We start from the raw sequence: 14,438 nt of genomic DNA, 5'->3' as shown, positions 1-14,438 counted from the left end.
AAAACCTGTCTTATGAAAGGAGACTCAAAGAGCTTGACTTGTTTAGTCTAACCAAAAGAAGGCTGAGGGGAGATATGATTGCTCTCTATAAATATATCAGAGGGATAAATATCAGGGAGGGAGAGGAATTATTTAAGCTCAGTACCAATGTGGACACAAGAACAAATGGATATAAACTGGCCATCAGGAAGTTTAGACTTGAAATTAGATGAAGGTTTCTAACCATCAGAGGAGTGAAGTTCTGGAACAGCCTTCCAAGGGAAGCAGTGGGGGCAAAAGACCTATCTGGCTTCAAGACTAAGCTTGATAAGTTTATGGAGGGGATGATATGATGGGATAGCCTAATTTTGGCAATTAATTGATCTTTGACTATTAGTGGTAAATAGGCCCAATGGCCTGTGATGGGATGTTAGATGGGGTGGGATCTGAGTTACTACAGAGAATTCTTTCCTGGGTGTCTGGCTGGTCAGTCTTGCCCACATGTTCAGGGTTTAGCTGATTGCCATATTTGGGGTCAGGAAGGAATTTTCCTCCAGGGCAAATTGGCAGAGGCTCTGTGGGTTTTTCGCCTTTCTCTGCAGCATGGGGCATGGGTCACTTGCTGGAGGATACTCTGCATTGAGGACTACCACCATTGAGGACTTCAATAGCTCAGACATAGGTTAGGGGTTTGTTACAGGAGTGGGTGGGTGAGATTCTGTGGCCTGCATTGTGCAGGAGGTCAGACTAGACAGTCACTTCTGACCTTAAAGTCTTAAAGTCTATGCTTTCAGAAGTCTTAAAAGAGCAATACTCCAATGTGGAAACTATAGAACCCAAATCACCAAAAAAGAAAATCGGCCTTCTGCTTGTGGTATCTGACTCAGATGATGAAAATGGACATATGTTGGTCTGTGCTGCTTTGGATTATTATTGAGCAGAACCCATCATCAGCATGGATGCATATCCCCTGGAAAAGTGGCTGAAGAATGAAGAGACATATGAATCTTGAGTGCATCTGTCATGTAAATGTCTTGCGACGCTGGCTACAACAGTGCCATGGGAACTCCTGTGCTTACTTTCAGATGACATTGTAAACAAGAAGTGGGCAGCATTATCTTCTGTAAATTTGTAACCAAACTTGTTTGTCTGAGTGATTGGCTGAACAAGAAGTAGGACTGAGTGGACTTGTAGGCTCTTAGGTTTTACATTGTTTTGTTTTTGAATGCAGTTTTTTTTGTACATAATTCTACATGTGTAAGTTGAACTTTCATGATAAAGAGATTGCACTACAGTAGTTGTATTAGGTGAATTGAAAAATACTATTTCTTGTTTTTTACAGTGCAAATATTTGTAATAAATAATAAATATAAAGTGAGCACTGTCCACTTTGTATTCAGAGTTGTAATTAAAATCAATATATTTTGAAATGTAGAAAACATCCCAAAATATTTAAATAAATGGTATTCTATCATTATTTAACATCATGATTAATTGTGATTAATTTTTTTAATCGCTTCACAGCCCTAATTTGTGGATTAAAGATACTGTATATTGTTTTCTTAAACTCAGAGAAGTGTTTTGAGGTCTGTTTTAATTCTGCAGGAAACCATATTGATGAATGGAATTCAAAGCATTAATCAACTGAATACTTTCCCCCGGTCTTTCCGTCCACCAAAATAAACCCCAGTATTTATCCAGAAAAATTATTTATAGGTTTTTTTGCACTGATTTTCACCTGTTTTTGTTGTTGTGGGAATAAATACTGATAAATTCCCAGGAAAAATTAAATGAAATAAAAATGGAAAATGAAGGGCCCACATGTCACTTTTAAATATCTTAGATTATTAAATTTATGATTTTTAAAATCCTATGACCATGAAATTGACCACAACGGACTGTGAATTTGGTAGGACCAGTGGTGAGCTGGAGCCGGTTCACACTGGTTCGCTAGAACCGGTTGTTAAATTTAGAAGCCCTTTTAGAACCGGTTGTTCCGTGAGGAACAACCGGTTCTAAAAGGGCTTCTAAATTTAATCGGCCTTAGGCGCTGACTCCATGGGTGCTCCATCCCTGGAGCACCCAACAGGAACTCTCCGCCCCACCCCTAGCCCCCCTCACCTCTGCTCCGCCTCCTCCCCTGAACGCGCCGCCCCGCTTCTCCCCCCCCGGCTTCCCGCGAATCAACTGTTTGTGCGGGAACCTGGGGCAGGCTGAGAAGCAAGCCGCGGCTTCCCACTCAGGCCCAGGGAGGCGGAGGTGAGCTGGGGCACGGGGGGGGAGGGCTGCCCAGACCGCAGCAGGTAACCCGGTGGGGGGCATGCAGGGGAACCGCTCCCCACCCCAGCTCACCTCTGCCACCCTCGGCCTGAGTGGGAAGCCGCCACCTGCTTCTCAGCCCTCCCTGGCATCCTGCCGAACAGCTGATTCGCGGGAAGCCAGGGGAGGGGGCACGGAGAAGCAGAATGGGGCGGCGCATTCAGGGGAGGAGGCAGAGTGGAGGTGAGGTGAGCTGGGGCTGGGAGCTGCCGGTGGGGGCTCTGCACCCACCAAATTTTCCCCGTGGGTGCTCCAGCCCCGGAGCACCCACAGAGTCGGTGCCTAAGGCACCACTTTTGATGTGATCAGTGGGGGAGCAGCCGCTCCCCCTGCTCCCCCCGAGCTAAGCTCCCCTGCCCCTAGGAGCCAGAGGGACCTGCCAGATGCTTCCTGGGAGCTGCCCCAGGTAAGCACCTCTGGGACTCCCCACCTCGACCCTGGCAGGTGCCTCTGGCTCTTAGGGGTGGGGTGGGCATCCACTACGGTCGCCCACGAGACCCTCCTGCCCGGTTCTGGGGGCAGTCAGGGGACAGGGGAGGGGGGTGGATGGGGCAGGGTCCTGGGGGGCAGGGGTGGGCAACGACCCTCTCCTGGGGTGAGGAGGGAACCTGTTGTTAAGATTTTGGCAGCTCATCCCTGGGTAGGGCCCTAGGTATAGATGTGCAGAGGTTTAGGGGAACAGAGCTGACGCCCTTGCTACATCCCCCACTACACAGCTCTGATCTCTTTCTTTCTTCCCCCGACTCCTTCTCCCCCTAGAAGCAGCTGCATTGAGGGAAAGGATGAGCCTGGAGCTCCTTCCCCACTGCTAGTGGCGGCATAGGGAAGCTGGGTGGCTCTGTTGTCCCCTCATACTAGGGTGACCAGATGTTCTCTTTTTAATGGGACAGTCTTGTATTTAAACCCTCCTGCAGGTGTCCTGACTTTTTCTTAAAAACGGGCAAATTGTCCTGTAATTTCTCCAGCATCCCCCCATCAGTACTGGTGGGTCCTGCTGCTAGCTGGATCCCTGCTCGCCAGCTGCCTGCCCACCAGCCGTGAGTGGGGTGGTCCAAAGGCCAACGATAGGGGTTGGTGTGCAAAACTAGTGGTGGGGCAAAGCTGCAGCATGTGGGGCCAGGCCTCTCCCACTGCTGATCCGTCAGCACAGCCCCCGCTGTGTGCCAGCTCTGGAGTGTGGGGGGAAGTGATTTCCAACCTGTTCCCCCTTCTCCCCCCACATCTGCAGGCTTCACAGCAGCCGGGCTTAGCACCCTCTTCATCTGTCCCACTCCAACCCTGGGTCATGCCCCCAGGGAGTGTGTGGTCCCCAAGCACCCTCCCCTACCGAGCCACCTCTATGAGCAGGTTAGCTGAAGCCCCTACAGTCAGGTTCCCTGGGCCCTAGTGCATAGTGCATCCTTAGGGCTTAACCCCTTCCTGCCTGTGCTTTAGCTTGCAGGGGGGACAGGGACAGCACAGGAGGGGGCTGGGTTATGTCAGTAACCAGCAGCAGTCTGGAGGTGTTAGCTGTCTTTTGGCACTGTGCGGGCAGGAAGGGACAAGCTGCTTCCAGCCTTCGGGGTAGGGGAGGGAAGGAGGAGAAGACGAAGAGATGAGCTGTGCAAAGACATGGCCAGGTCATCCCTTCCTCCCTCCATCCCCTGCCGCTGGAAGTAGCTCCCGTCCCTTCCCTCCTGCACAGTGCCGATAGGCTGGCAGAAATCTGTGGAGGGGGGCATGTGACCCTGTGTGCATCCCTCTGCCCCCCACGTGTTCCCTTGGGAAGATGTGACACCAGGTACTGGGAGAGGCGGGTCTGTCCTGGGGGCCCAGCCAGGCATGGAGGGTGGAGCGTGCCAGGCAGGGAGGATCAGTCACCCCTCCTTCCCCATGTGAGAGAGATATGCGTGTGTGCGTCACCTCTCCCTGTGAGTGTGTGTATTGGGGTAGAGGTGTATGTATCATCCCTCCCTGTGTGAACCTTAAAGCCTTAAAGATAAGAAGGTAAATAAAAAGAATCCAACTACACAGTATTTCTTTTTAACGGGGGCTCAGTCAATTTAATGTTAATTTGAATGTTTGTACTGCATAGGTCTGATTACCGTTGAACTTGCTTGAATACAAATAATTTTATCAGGTGTCCCATATTCAGGATAGGAAATATGGTCACCCTGCCTCAAATCCAGCTCATATTGGGGCAGACAGAGGGGCTTAGGCCACCCAGAGGGGCAGGGCCCTATTGAATGCTAGCTGACATGGGGTGGGGGGGTGCTAGGAAGAGGAGCACAGACTTCCCTGGAGGGACAGGGTCTCCCTGGTCCTGCCTTACTCACAGAGGTTCAGAAAGAGAGGCCCTCTCCCAGAGAGGAGTAAAGCCTCCCAAATCACTCGAGGGAAAGAGAGAAGGGTTTGGACCTCCATAGGGGCAGGGCCCTCCAGATCCCAGCTCACACATGGACGACCCCAGCCCTCCTTAGGTTTCAGGATTATTGCTGCCCTATTCTCCCACACCCTTGGCATGTGGGATGTGTTTCCCCCACCACCCCGCCGGCCCTTGACCATTGCCCGGAGGAATGGGAGGCATCTCCACTTATTCCCCAACCACTAAGCCTGGGCAGGATGAGGAGAGTGGGGGAGGAGCAGGAGGGGCTGTGGTGATGGCTTCCAAGAGGAGGGGGGAATGTGCGGTTGACTGGCTGCCACTTCTCCTGTCACCCACTTTCATGTCCCCCACCCCTACTGCCCATCCCCACTTATCCTGCCTCAGTTTGGGGAGGATCAGGCCCATAGTTTGAGCCCCAAGAGTGGGCAAGAAAGAAGAACCAAGTAATTTTGTAAATAGCTACTTTTTTAGGGGGGCTGTATCTTGGGAACCTGTGGCTAAAATTACCCCAAATTTGGACCCGTACCCCTATCCCACATTCCCATATGGCACAGGAAATTGCAAGACAATCTGAGACAGCAAATAGATTTTAGAGCACTTAGAACGGTTATCTTTTAAACAAAAAGAAAAGGAGGACTTGTGGCACCTTAGAGACTAACAAATTTATTTAAGCATAAGCTTTCATGAGCTACAGCTCACTTCATCAGATGCATCATGTAGCTCATAAAAGCTTATGCTCAAATAAATTTGTTAGTCTCTAAGGTGCCACAAGTCCTCCTTTTTGTTTTTGCGAATACAGACTAACACGGCTGCTACTCTGAAACCTATCTTTTAAACAGTGATTCAACCTTAACTATAGCAAAGCTGTTGGTTCACACTAGCAGAGCTGCCAGTCCACTAAAAATAAATATAAAAACATAATTTTGAAATTAGAAAGGCTATATTATTGTCTAGTGATAGACTTCTTCCTGAGAGCACAGTAACATACAACACTCTGGCAATATGACATAAGGTGAAATGCACGACATGTGTAGTCCTGGAACAAGTGCATCTTGTTCCAGCATGGCCCTTCATGTCTCCTGTTTGTCTTCCTATGTTTGTCCATGTCCTTCTATGGATTGACTAGAATTAGGGCAGATATCTTTCACCTTGCCTTTCCCTTTTGACTGTCGTTTTCCAGCATGAGTTTATGAACAAATGACAGCAGAATTAGGCCATTAGAGGGGACTTGCTTTCTAAAATATAACTGTCTTCAGCGTGATGCCTGCTAATATTAATGCAACTAACACAATTACCGGAAAGCTCTGGACATTACATTTGATAAAACTAATAAATCTAAAAACCTGATGCGTATATAAAATGTGGTTATTTCTGTAATCTGCTCAGACTTTACTTTTCATTTGTTCCCTTTTGTAATAACAAACAGATTAGCAACATTTCCATCCAGGGGCAGGACTTTGGAGAGTCTATCTTTGAGCCTGGCGTGACTTTTGCTCTTGCACACTTCGATGGCGTACTGGGTTTAGGATACCCTTCTTTAGCAGTTGGCAGTGCTCTTCCAGTATTTGACAGCATAATCAACCAACGTCTGGTAGAGAAGCCAGTGTTTTCCTTCCACTTGAGCAGGTCAGTTTTTAACACTGAATAAAGGGACACTGTCAAAAGAAGCAAATATTAACTGTAGATTAAGAAAACCATCCATTTGTATATGTTTCATCTCCAGAAAGGACATTTTCAGGAGTAGGTCTAGATAGAAGCACCAGTGGGGGAGCATAGTAACTAAAATCATATTTACAGAAATGCTATTAAACTTATATAGTTAAAATAAACACTTGTAGATGCACAGTTAATGCGCAAACCACTGAGAACTCCAAAGAAGTGTCTTGATTTATTAATCTGATGAATGGTCTACATTTGAACTATTTTTTAAAATGAAAAATTGACTTTTTTAAAAAATAAGATGCCAAAGGAAAGTTTTGATTGTTTTGAAAATTTGAGAATTTTTTTTTAAATCCACTTTTTTGTTGGAAACAACAACAACAAAATAGTCAGTTTAATATTTTAGGCTGTTTTTCCATTTTTACACCCTTCCCTTTTCTTTTTTGCATTTTGTCACTGAAAAAGGGGGTGAAAGGGAAAAAGAAAAAACTAATTTATTTTGTTGAATCAGAAAATTTAGAAAATGTTTACAAAGCATATTTACCAGCTTTTGACCAGTGCTAATAAGAACATCTGACTTTCTTACAGTGTCTTGGGCACTCGTAGAGTTGTTTCATCAGCTAGGAGATGAACAGAACTGCAGCACTGCAGTCTAGCGACTGTATTTCAGAAGAAAAGGGGCTATGTTCTAATCTCAGTCACACCTAGAATAACTCCATTTCAATCACTAGATTTACCCTGGATTTATACTGGGGTAAACGAAACCAGAAACTGGCCTAAGGCACTTGTTTCTAATCTCACTCCTAAACCCTCTACAATCCCTAACATTTTTAGTAAGGGGTTTAGACTGAAGGCTCTGATTTGGGGCCATCTCTAGGTATAATTATAAAATTAGAAGTTTTAGACTTCCATTGCAACATACACATTTGAAAAAGACATGAAAGGGTTGGAATTGAAAGCTGATTTCTTCCTCCTACCCCCATGTCCCACTTAAATTGTATGTGATCCAGTTTACATATTTATTTGTTTTACATTTTTAGAGGAGACGACCTTGAAAATGGTGGTGAATTGATACTGGGGGGTATAGACCAGTCGCTTTACAAAGGTTCAATTCACTGGGTTCCAGTTACTGAGAAAAGCTACTGGCAAATTCATGTTAACAAGTACGTTTGCATGTCTATAAATCTGATGAAACTGTGCCTCTCTGTGTAAGCCCATTAAAATCCCAGGACATCTGTGCTACAGTGGCCACCCTAGATGTACTGCCTCCCAAAAACAATGCTTCTGGGAAAGATCTGAAGATAATTAGTGTATCCTGTGCTCCAATAATATTACTGGAAGCACTAACTTTGGTGGCTGGTACTCAGAGGAGTGTCCTTTGTTAGCAGGTCACATTAAGGGCTTAATGGACATCCGTGGGAATTGTGGGAGTCCTTACCCTCCTGGGTAAGGGATATTCACGTGATCTGCAGTTCAATTCCTGGCTTGCCACAGCCTTCCTGTGTGACAAAAGTCTAGTCACTAAGGCCATGTCTACACTAGAGAGTTTACAGTGGCGCAGCTGTACCTATGCACCTGGACCGCAGTAAGCTCCCGTGTGTAGCTGCTCTGTGCCAACTGGAGAGAGCTCTCATGTCAACATAATTACTCCTACCCCAAAGATCGACAGTAGCTATGTTAGCAGGAGAAGCTCTCCCACAAACATAGCGCTTTCCACACTGGCACTTATGTTGATGTAACGTATATCGCTCGGGAGTGGGGGGGGGGGGGCGGTGTTTTTTCCCATCCCTGAGCGGCACAAGTCATACTGATATAAGTGGTAGTGTAGACATGACCTTAGCCTTGCTGTTCCTACTATTTAAAATGATTGTAATAATAATAGTTCCCAACCCTGAATACATTAATTGATGTTTGCGAGATGCTCAGAGGATATATTGGTTGGGGTCAGATCAGTGATAGACCTTAAACTCCTACACATTCAGAAGAGCAGACACACACACAAATTATTTCCAAAGCTCTCTTGCCCTAGTTTTCTGTGAACACTATCCTTCTTTTGGAATCAGGACACCTCTAAAGTTAGTATAAATTTTGAACCAGATGCTTGTATTTTAACTGGCAGCATAGACTTGCTTAAATTCCCTGATAACTGTGTCATCACTCTTAGTGTATCTGCACTTTCTGTTTAAAGTGTATATGTTTTGGTTTTTCCACATGCAGCGTGAAAATCCAGGGACGGGTTGCGCTTTGCTTCCATGGTTGTGAAGCCATTGTTGATTCAGGCACTTCTCTTATTACCGGCCCCTCTTTACAAATAAGACAACTACAGGAGCATATTGGGGCCAGTCCAACACAAACTGGAGAGGTAAAAACCACAGAGCGGGACAAAAAACTCAGAGGAAGTGAAGTAATGATTTGATACAAATGCTCATGTGAGGGGGGCAGGGAAAGAGATAAAATGATTAAAATTAGGTGCAAAGTAGGGACTAGGAGAAAAGCTTGCTGCTTGTACAGAACTGAAATCAGGGCAAGATATTTGATTTGTATTGTTTTTATCCTTCCCCACCACCTCTGTTTCCAAGATATCTCTTCCCTCATTAATGACACATGGATCTAGTAGAAGCATCTGTTTATGGAAATGTTCTGTTAAAGTTGCTCAGATGATCATGACATCATATGACAGATCTACTATTTTGTAAAACAAGAGAGAATTACCTTTCCTAGGTCATATGACATGACTGTTAATTCCTTAAAATCCAGAGCAGTTCCAGGCTGACTATCAGTCAGAATCCGGAAATTAAGATAAAAAGACATGTAATAATTCCATCGAAGGGCACAGGTGTCAGCTGAGCTTATGAGAGCTAACATTCTTGTTACCAGGGCCCCTAGTGGGGGACACAGTTCTATCATTCAAAATATTCTGGTTCATTTGAATGTAACATCCCAGTCCCTGTCTTCCATCCCCCTTCTCTCCGTTACCTCTCTCATTCCTCCCTCTCTTCCCTGCTCTACCCCTCCTCCCACTTTCTTCTTCCCTCCATTTTCCCTTTTCTCCTCCCTGCTGCTGCATCTTCACCTTCAACAGCATCCTGCTGCCGTCTCCTCCATGCTCCAAGTCTCCTTTCCTCTCAATCTCTTTCTAATTGCTCCCTGCCACCCCCTACTTTCCATATGTGGCTCACTCTCTCATATCTCCCTGCTTCTGTTCCACTCCCCACTATGCCACTCCCTCCCAGCTGCTGCTACTCTCATCCTCCGATGCTTTCTAAGGTTGCCAGATTTCCAGTCTCTGGAAACTAGACACCCCTGCTGCACCCCCCCCCCCGAGGCCCGCCCCCTGCTCCACCCCCTCCCCCAAGATCCCGCCCTCTGCTCACTCCTCTCCCTCCAGCCCTGCACCCAGCCCAGGGACTGCCGTACTCTCCCCACCCCACCAGTTACCTGGCTCCCTCCTACCACTGCACCTGCCCCCAGGCACATTCGGGCCCTGCTCCCAGTAGCCGGGCCTGGGCGGGGACCCACAGCCAGGCTCTCTCTGCGGCAGTCCAGCTGCTGCCCTCTCACACCGACCCACAGCAGAGCACCTGGCGGAAGAAGTGGATGGTCCCACCTCTTGTGCTCCCCGGCAGGTTTCCGGCTCACTCAGCCTCTGACCCTGGCAGCCAGACCCAGGCAGGGAGCGGAAGGGCCGGGACCACGCTCTGGGGCGGCGTGAGAGCCCAGCCAGTGCGGTAGCTGGCTGCAAGAGAGAGTCTGGCTGCGAGAGGTGGTGGCGGCGGCAGTGGGTGGTGGACAGAGCACCTCTCCCCAACCTGATGGGCCAGTTTTTGAGGGGGGGCACTTGCTCCCACATGTCCCCCCTACATGTTGCCCCTGCCCCTGCAGGCGGCAGCCAGACTTTTGGTGTCTGGTCAGTGTTTCCAACCAGACACTTTCAGGTGCCGTTTTTTACTGGACTTTCCAGTCGAAAACCAGACACCTGGCAACCCTAATGCTTTCCCTCCTATGTGCAGCTTCACCATCTCCTTCAGGGACCTCTCCTTTGATGTCCAGACAGCTTTGCTTCCTCACTTTGAGGCTTGTCAGTCTGCCTGCTTGCAGCCATATTCATTTCTATAGTTTCAGAGTAGCAGCCGTGTTAGTCTGCTTTCGCAAAAAGAAAAGGAGGACTTGTGGCCCTTAGAGACTAACAAATTTATTTGAGCATAAGCTTTTGTGAGCTACAGCTCATTTCATCTATATGCATTGAAATGGTAGTCCCACATAGTTTGGGAGCATGTGTAATTCCATGGGCAAATTAATGATAGAAAGGTAAGGGAGATGTCATTTCATAAAAATCTACAGAATCATAATTTCCATGCTATCACCCTCTGCACTGATTAGTGGGACTCGCTGCCCCCACCCCAACCTCTCTAGTTTACAGCTCCAGGTCCTCTAGTTGATGGAGATTTATTATACATGAAGATGGTAGAGTCTTTGCTGCTCTTAATTTGATCTGTCAGGACAGCTGATTGGACTTTGCACCTCACCGCACTGAAAGACTTTGTGAAATACTTTTTTGCTTAAGATTTAAGGAATTATGTATGATTGCCTGGTACCTCAATGAAATAAGAGGTGTAGAAAAGTTTGACACTGACATATGGGAGGCATTTTGAAAAGGAAATTGGGTTTTTAAAAGATCACCAGTTCCCTTCTGTGGACTTGGTTCAGATGAAACCCTAGAACAGTGGTTCTCAAACTTTTGTACTGATGACCCCTTTCAAATAGCAAGCCTCTGAGTGTGACCCCCCCCTTTTATAGATTAAAAACATTTTAAAATATATTTAACACCATTATAAATGCTGAATGCAAAACGGGGTTTGGGGTGGAGGCTGACAGCTCGTGATGCCCCATGTAATAATCTCTCAACCCCCTGAGAGGTCCTGACCCCCAGTTTGAGAATTCCTGCCCTAGAACATGAAAACAGAGCAATGAAATTCACGGGAGGGATTGCTGGGTATAACACAACATCCAAATGCTCTTTCCCAGGTTTTCCTGACAAACCCAGCACTCTGCTGAATTTTGAATGAAATATTAAGCAAGGCTGGGGTGACTTCCCCAGAAGTAACCAAGCACCATCTGGACTCATTATATGCTGTTAAATGCCAAGAAGTGGTAATTTTAAAGCTACAGGGTGAGCTTACTTGCACAGGCAACCCATTCATGTGTGATGGACTGGAGCTCATTAATATCATGATGAAAGCAGTCTTCAGCGATGAGATAGCTAACAATGTCAGTTGAATAGATACTTTGGGTCATGACTTGTATGAAGCCTTCACAACCTAAACAATTATTCAAGGCTCCATCAATCAATTGGCTACAATCAAGAAGAAGAGACTAAAGCTGTGCTTGAATGCAAAGAAGGAAGTCAGAGTGAAGGTAGCAGGGACTATGACAGAGCTAACCGCAGACAAGTTATCGCTTGCTTGTCTCCTGGTCATGTCCAGATCTCAGCATGATGTTGATCTAAGTGAGATTTTGGGAAAGTACAAGTTCTCCATGGGGCCACGATCGATGTTTGAATGTGATGGAATAATGCATCTGTGCCAGGCAGAAAGCAAACTAATTCACCTCTTGCATGGTCTTCCTAAGCCAGTACCTAGTAACAACGTGACCAGTATCTTATGCCAGCAGAGGCTTTTTAACATAGCAATCACAGATGATATGGCTGAGGTACAATGTCTCAGCGAATCAGAAACAGTTAAAACCTGCCAAGATTTGGCTGTACATAAGAACAGCCATACTGGGTCTGACCAAAGGTCCATCTAGTCCAGTATCCTGTCTTCTGACAGTGGCCAATACCAGGTGCCCCAGAGGGAATGAACAGGTAATCATCAAGTGATCCATTCCCTGTCACTCATTCCCAGCTTCTGGCAAACAGGGGCTAGGGACTCCATCCCTGCCCATCCTGATTAACAGCCATTGATGGACCTATCCTCCATGAATTTACCTAGTTCTTTTTTGAAGCTTATTATAGTCTTGGCCTTCACAACATTCTCTGGCAAAGAGTTCTAAGGGTTGACTGAGCGTTGTATGAAAAATACTTCCTTTTGGTTGTTTTAAATCTGCTGCCTATTAATTTAATTTGGTGACCCCTAGTTTGTGTGTTATGGGAAGGAGTAAATAATACTTCCTTATCTACTTTCTCCAAACCAGTCATGCTTTTATAGACTTCAAGCATATCCCTCCTTAGCTGTCTCTTTTCCAAGCTGAAAAGTCCCAGTCTTATTAATCTCTCCTCATATGGAAGCCATTTCATACTCCTAATAATTTTTTGTTGCCCTTTTCTGAATCTTTTCCAAGTCCAATAGTATTCAAGATGTGGACATACCATGGATTTACATAGAGGCAATATGATATTTTCTGTATTATTATCTATCCCTTTCCCAATGATTCCCAACATTGTTAGCTTTTTGGGCTGCCCCTGCACATTGAGTGGATGTTTTCAGAGAACTATCCACAATGTCTCCAAGATCTCTTTCTTGAGTGGTAACCGCTAATTTAGACCCCATCATTTTATATGTATAGTTGAGATTATGTTTTCCGATATGCATTACTTTGCATTTATCAACATTTAATTTCATCTGCCATTTTGTTGCCCAGTCACCCAGTTTTGAGAGAAACTTCTGTAACTCTTTGCAGTCTGACTGGGACTTAACTATCTTAAGTAGTTTTGTATCATCTGCAAATTTTGCCACCTCACTGTTTACCCCCTTTTCCAGATCATTTATAAATATGTTGAATAGGACTGGACCCAGTACAGACCCTGGGGGATACCCACTATTTAACTCTCTCCATTCTTAAAACTGTATACTTCATTATGAGGCTACAGCAAAAATACTGGCCTGATGACAAAGTCCATCTCCTGTTTGACTCGTATGCAGAGGAGTCAATTAAAAAGATTACCAAAAATACCTGGTATTGCCCCTGTCCAATCCAAAGTCACTGACTCCATGAACATCTCCAATGTCATCATGAAGAAGCTACTGTCTCATATCCCTATGAAGGATGAACTAATCTCATACCTTGCAGGAAAAATACTCAAGTGTGCAAATAATTTTTCAAAGAATTTCATGGTCACATGGCATAATGAAGCAGCTGCCTCACACTGTTCAGTGCAGTTTCTTCATAGTTCCCATGAGGAGTCTGACACTAAAATTACCTTGCATGTCATCAGTGCCACAGAGAGAGGTGCTACTAAACTCTAGGTTTTTGCACAAGACACAGATGTTCTAGAGCTCTACATGAGATGCTACCCAAGGGTTCCGCAAGATCCTGGTTTTGCACCTGCTGCTGGGAAACAGAATTGCGGTACATAGGTGCCACAAATACTCCTTTTCTTTCTTCAGAGCTGTGTTCCTATCATGCAAACCATTAAAAGCTGCAGTACTGCTTGGTTTCCATGCCCTTTCAGGATATGACACTACTGGAAGATGGGCTGGAAAGACCAAATTATCATACTGGAAGGCATTTGAGTCAGCCTTCAAAGACTTTCTTCTCACTCTGAAGGTGTTCGGAATGGCTGACGCAGTCACTGATGAGGTCATAAATGCACTGGAGCCATTCATATGCCAAGTTTACCATTTGAAGACCAACATTATGACACTTGCAGAGCTACATAGGTGGATGTTTTCAAGAAGGAAACAGAGAAAAATTGCTACTGATAAGGGGTGCATTTATATGTGCTGTCAAGAGAGTGAATTATCAAGCAATGGAATGGCTTTAGGATGATTGAGCATGTCCAAAACTACCTTCCTTAATAGGGCATGGATGGGTCTTGGAGGAGGGACTGATCACATCGGTTATGTGTAAAATACCATGTGCTCCCAAATCAGTCCTTCAGCTAATCAAATACCTGTGTGCAAAGAACAGATGCTCATTATCCTGCAAATGTTTGGCCAGCAGCCTGCCTTGCACGGAGAGGTGCAAGTGTAGCACGGACGAGGATCAGTGTGACAATGTATCTAGCAGTGGAATAGATGGAGATGACACTGATGATAACTTTGATGAAAAAATGTTTTCAGTCCTTTCATGTCAAGGCAACTTACCTAGGATTACCAAAGGTCAATTTATGTTAAAG

At 45.7% G+C, this 14,438-nt stretch overlaps 1 protein-coding gene across 1 annotated transcript in view; it reads left to right on the top strand.

Annotated features, from left to right (window-relative positions):
- The window catches only part of LOC119856970 (cathepsin E-A-like), a 33,295-nt gene that overhangs the window by 11,712 nt on the left and 7,145 nt on the right, over positions 1-14,438 (top strand). The window contains exons 5-7 of the mRNA XM_043507417.1: positions 6,090-6,289; positions 7,363-7,485; positions 8,540-8,684. Coding sequence (XP_043363352.1) covers positions 6,090-6,289; positions 7,363-7,485; positions 8,540-8,684 — 468 coding nt within the window. The remainder of the gene's footprint in view (positions 1-6,089; positions 6,290-7,362; positions 7,486-8,539; positions 8,685-14,438) is intronic.

The sequence above is a fragment of the Dermochelys coriacea genome, chromosome 1 (genome assembly GCF_009764565.3).
Source record: "Dermochelys coriacea isolate rDerCor1 chromosome 1, rDerCor1.pri.v4, whole genome shotgun sequence".
NCBI classification, from domain to species: domain Eukaryota; kingdom Metazoa; phylum Chordata; order Testudines; family Dermochelyidae; genus Dermochelys; species Dermochelys coriacea.
The sequence above is the reverse complement of the archived record's forward strand: the minus strand, read 5'-3'. Positions and strand labels throughout refer to the sequence as shown.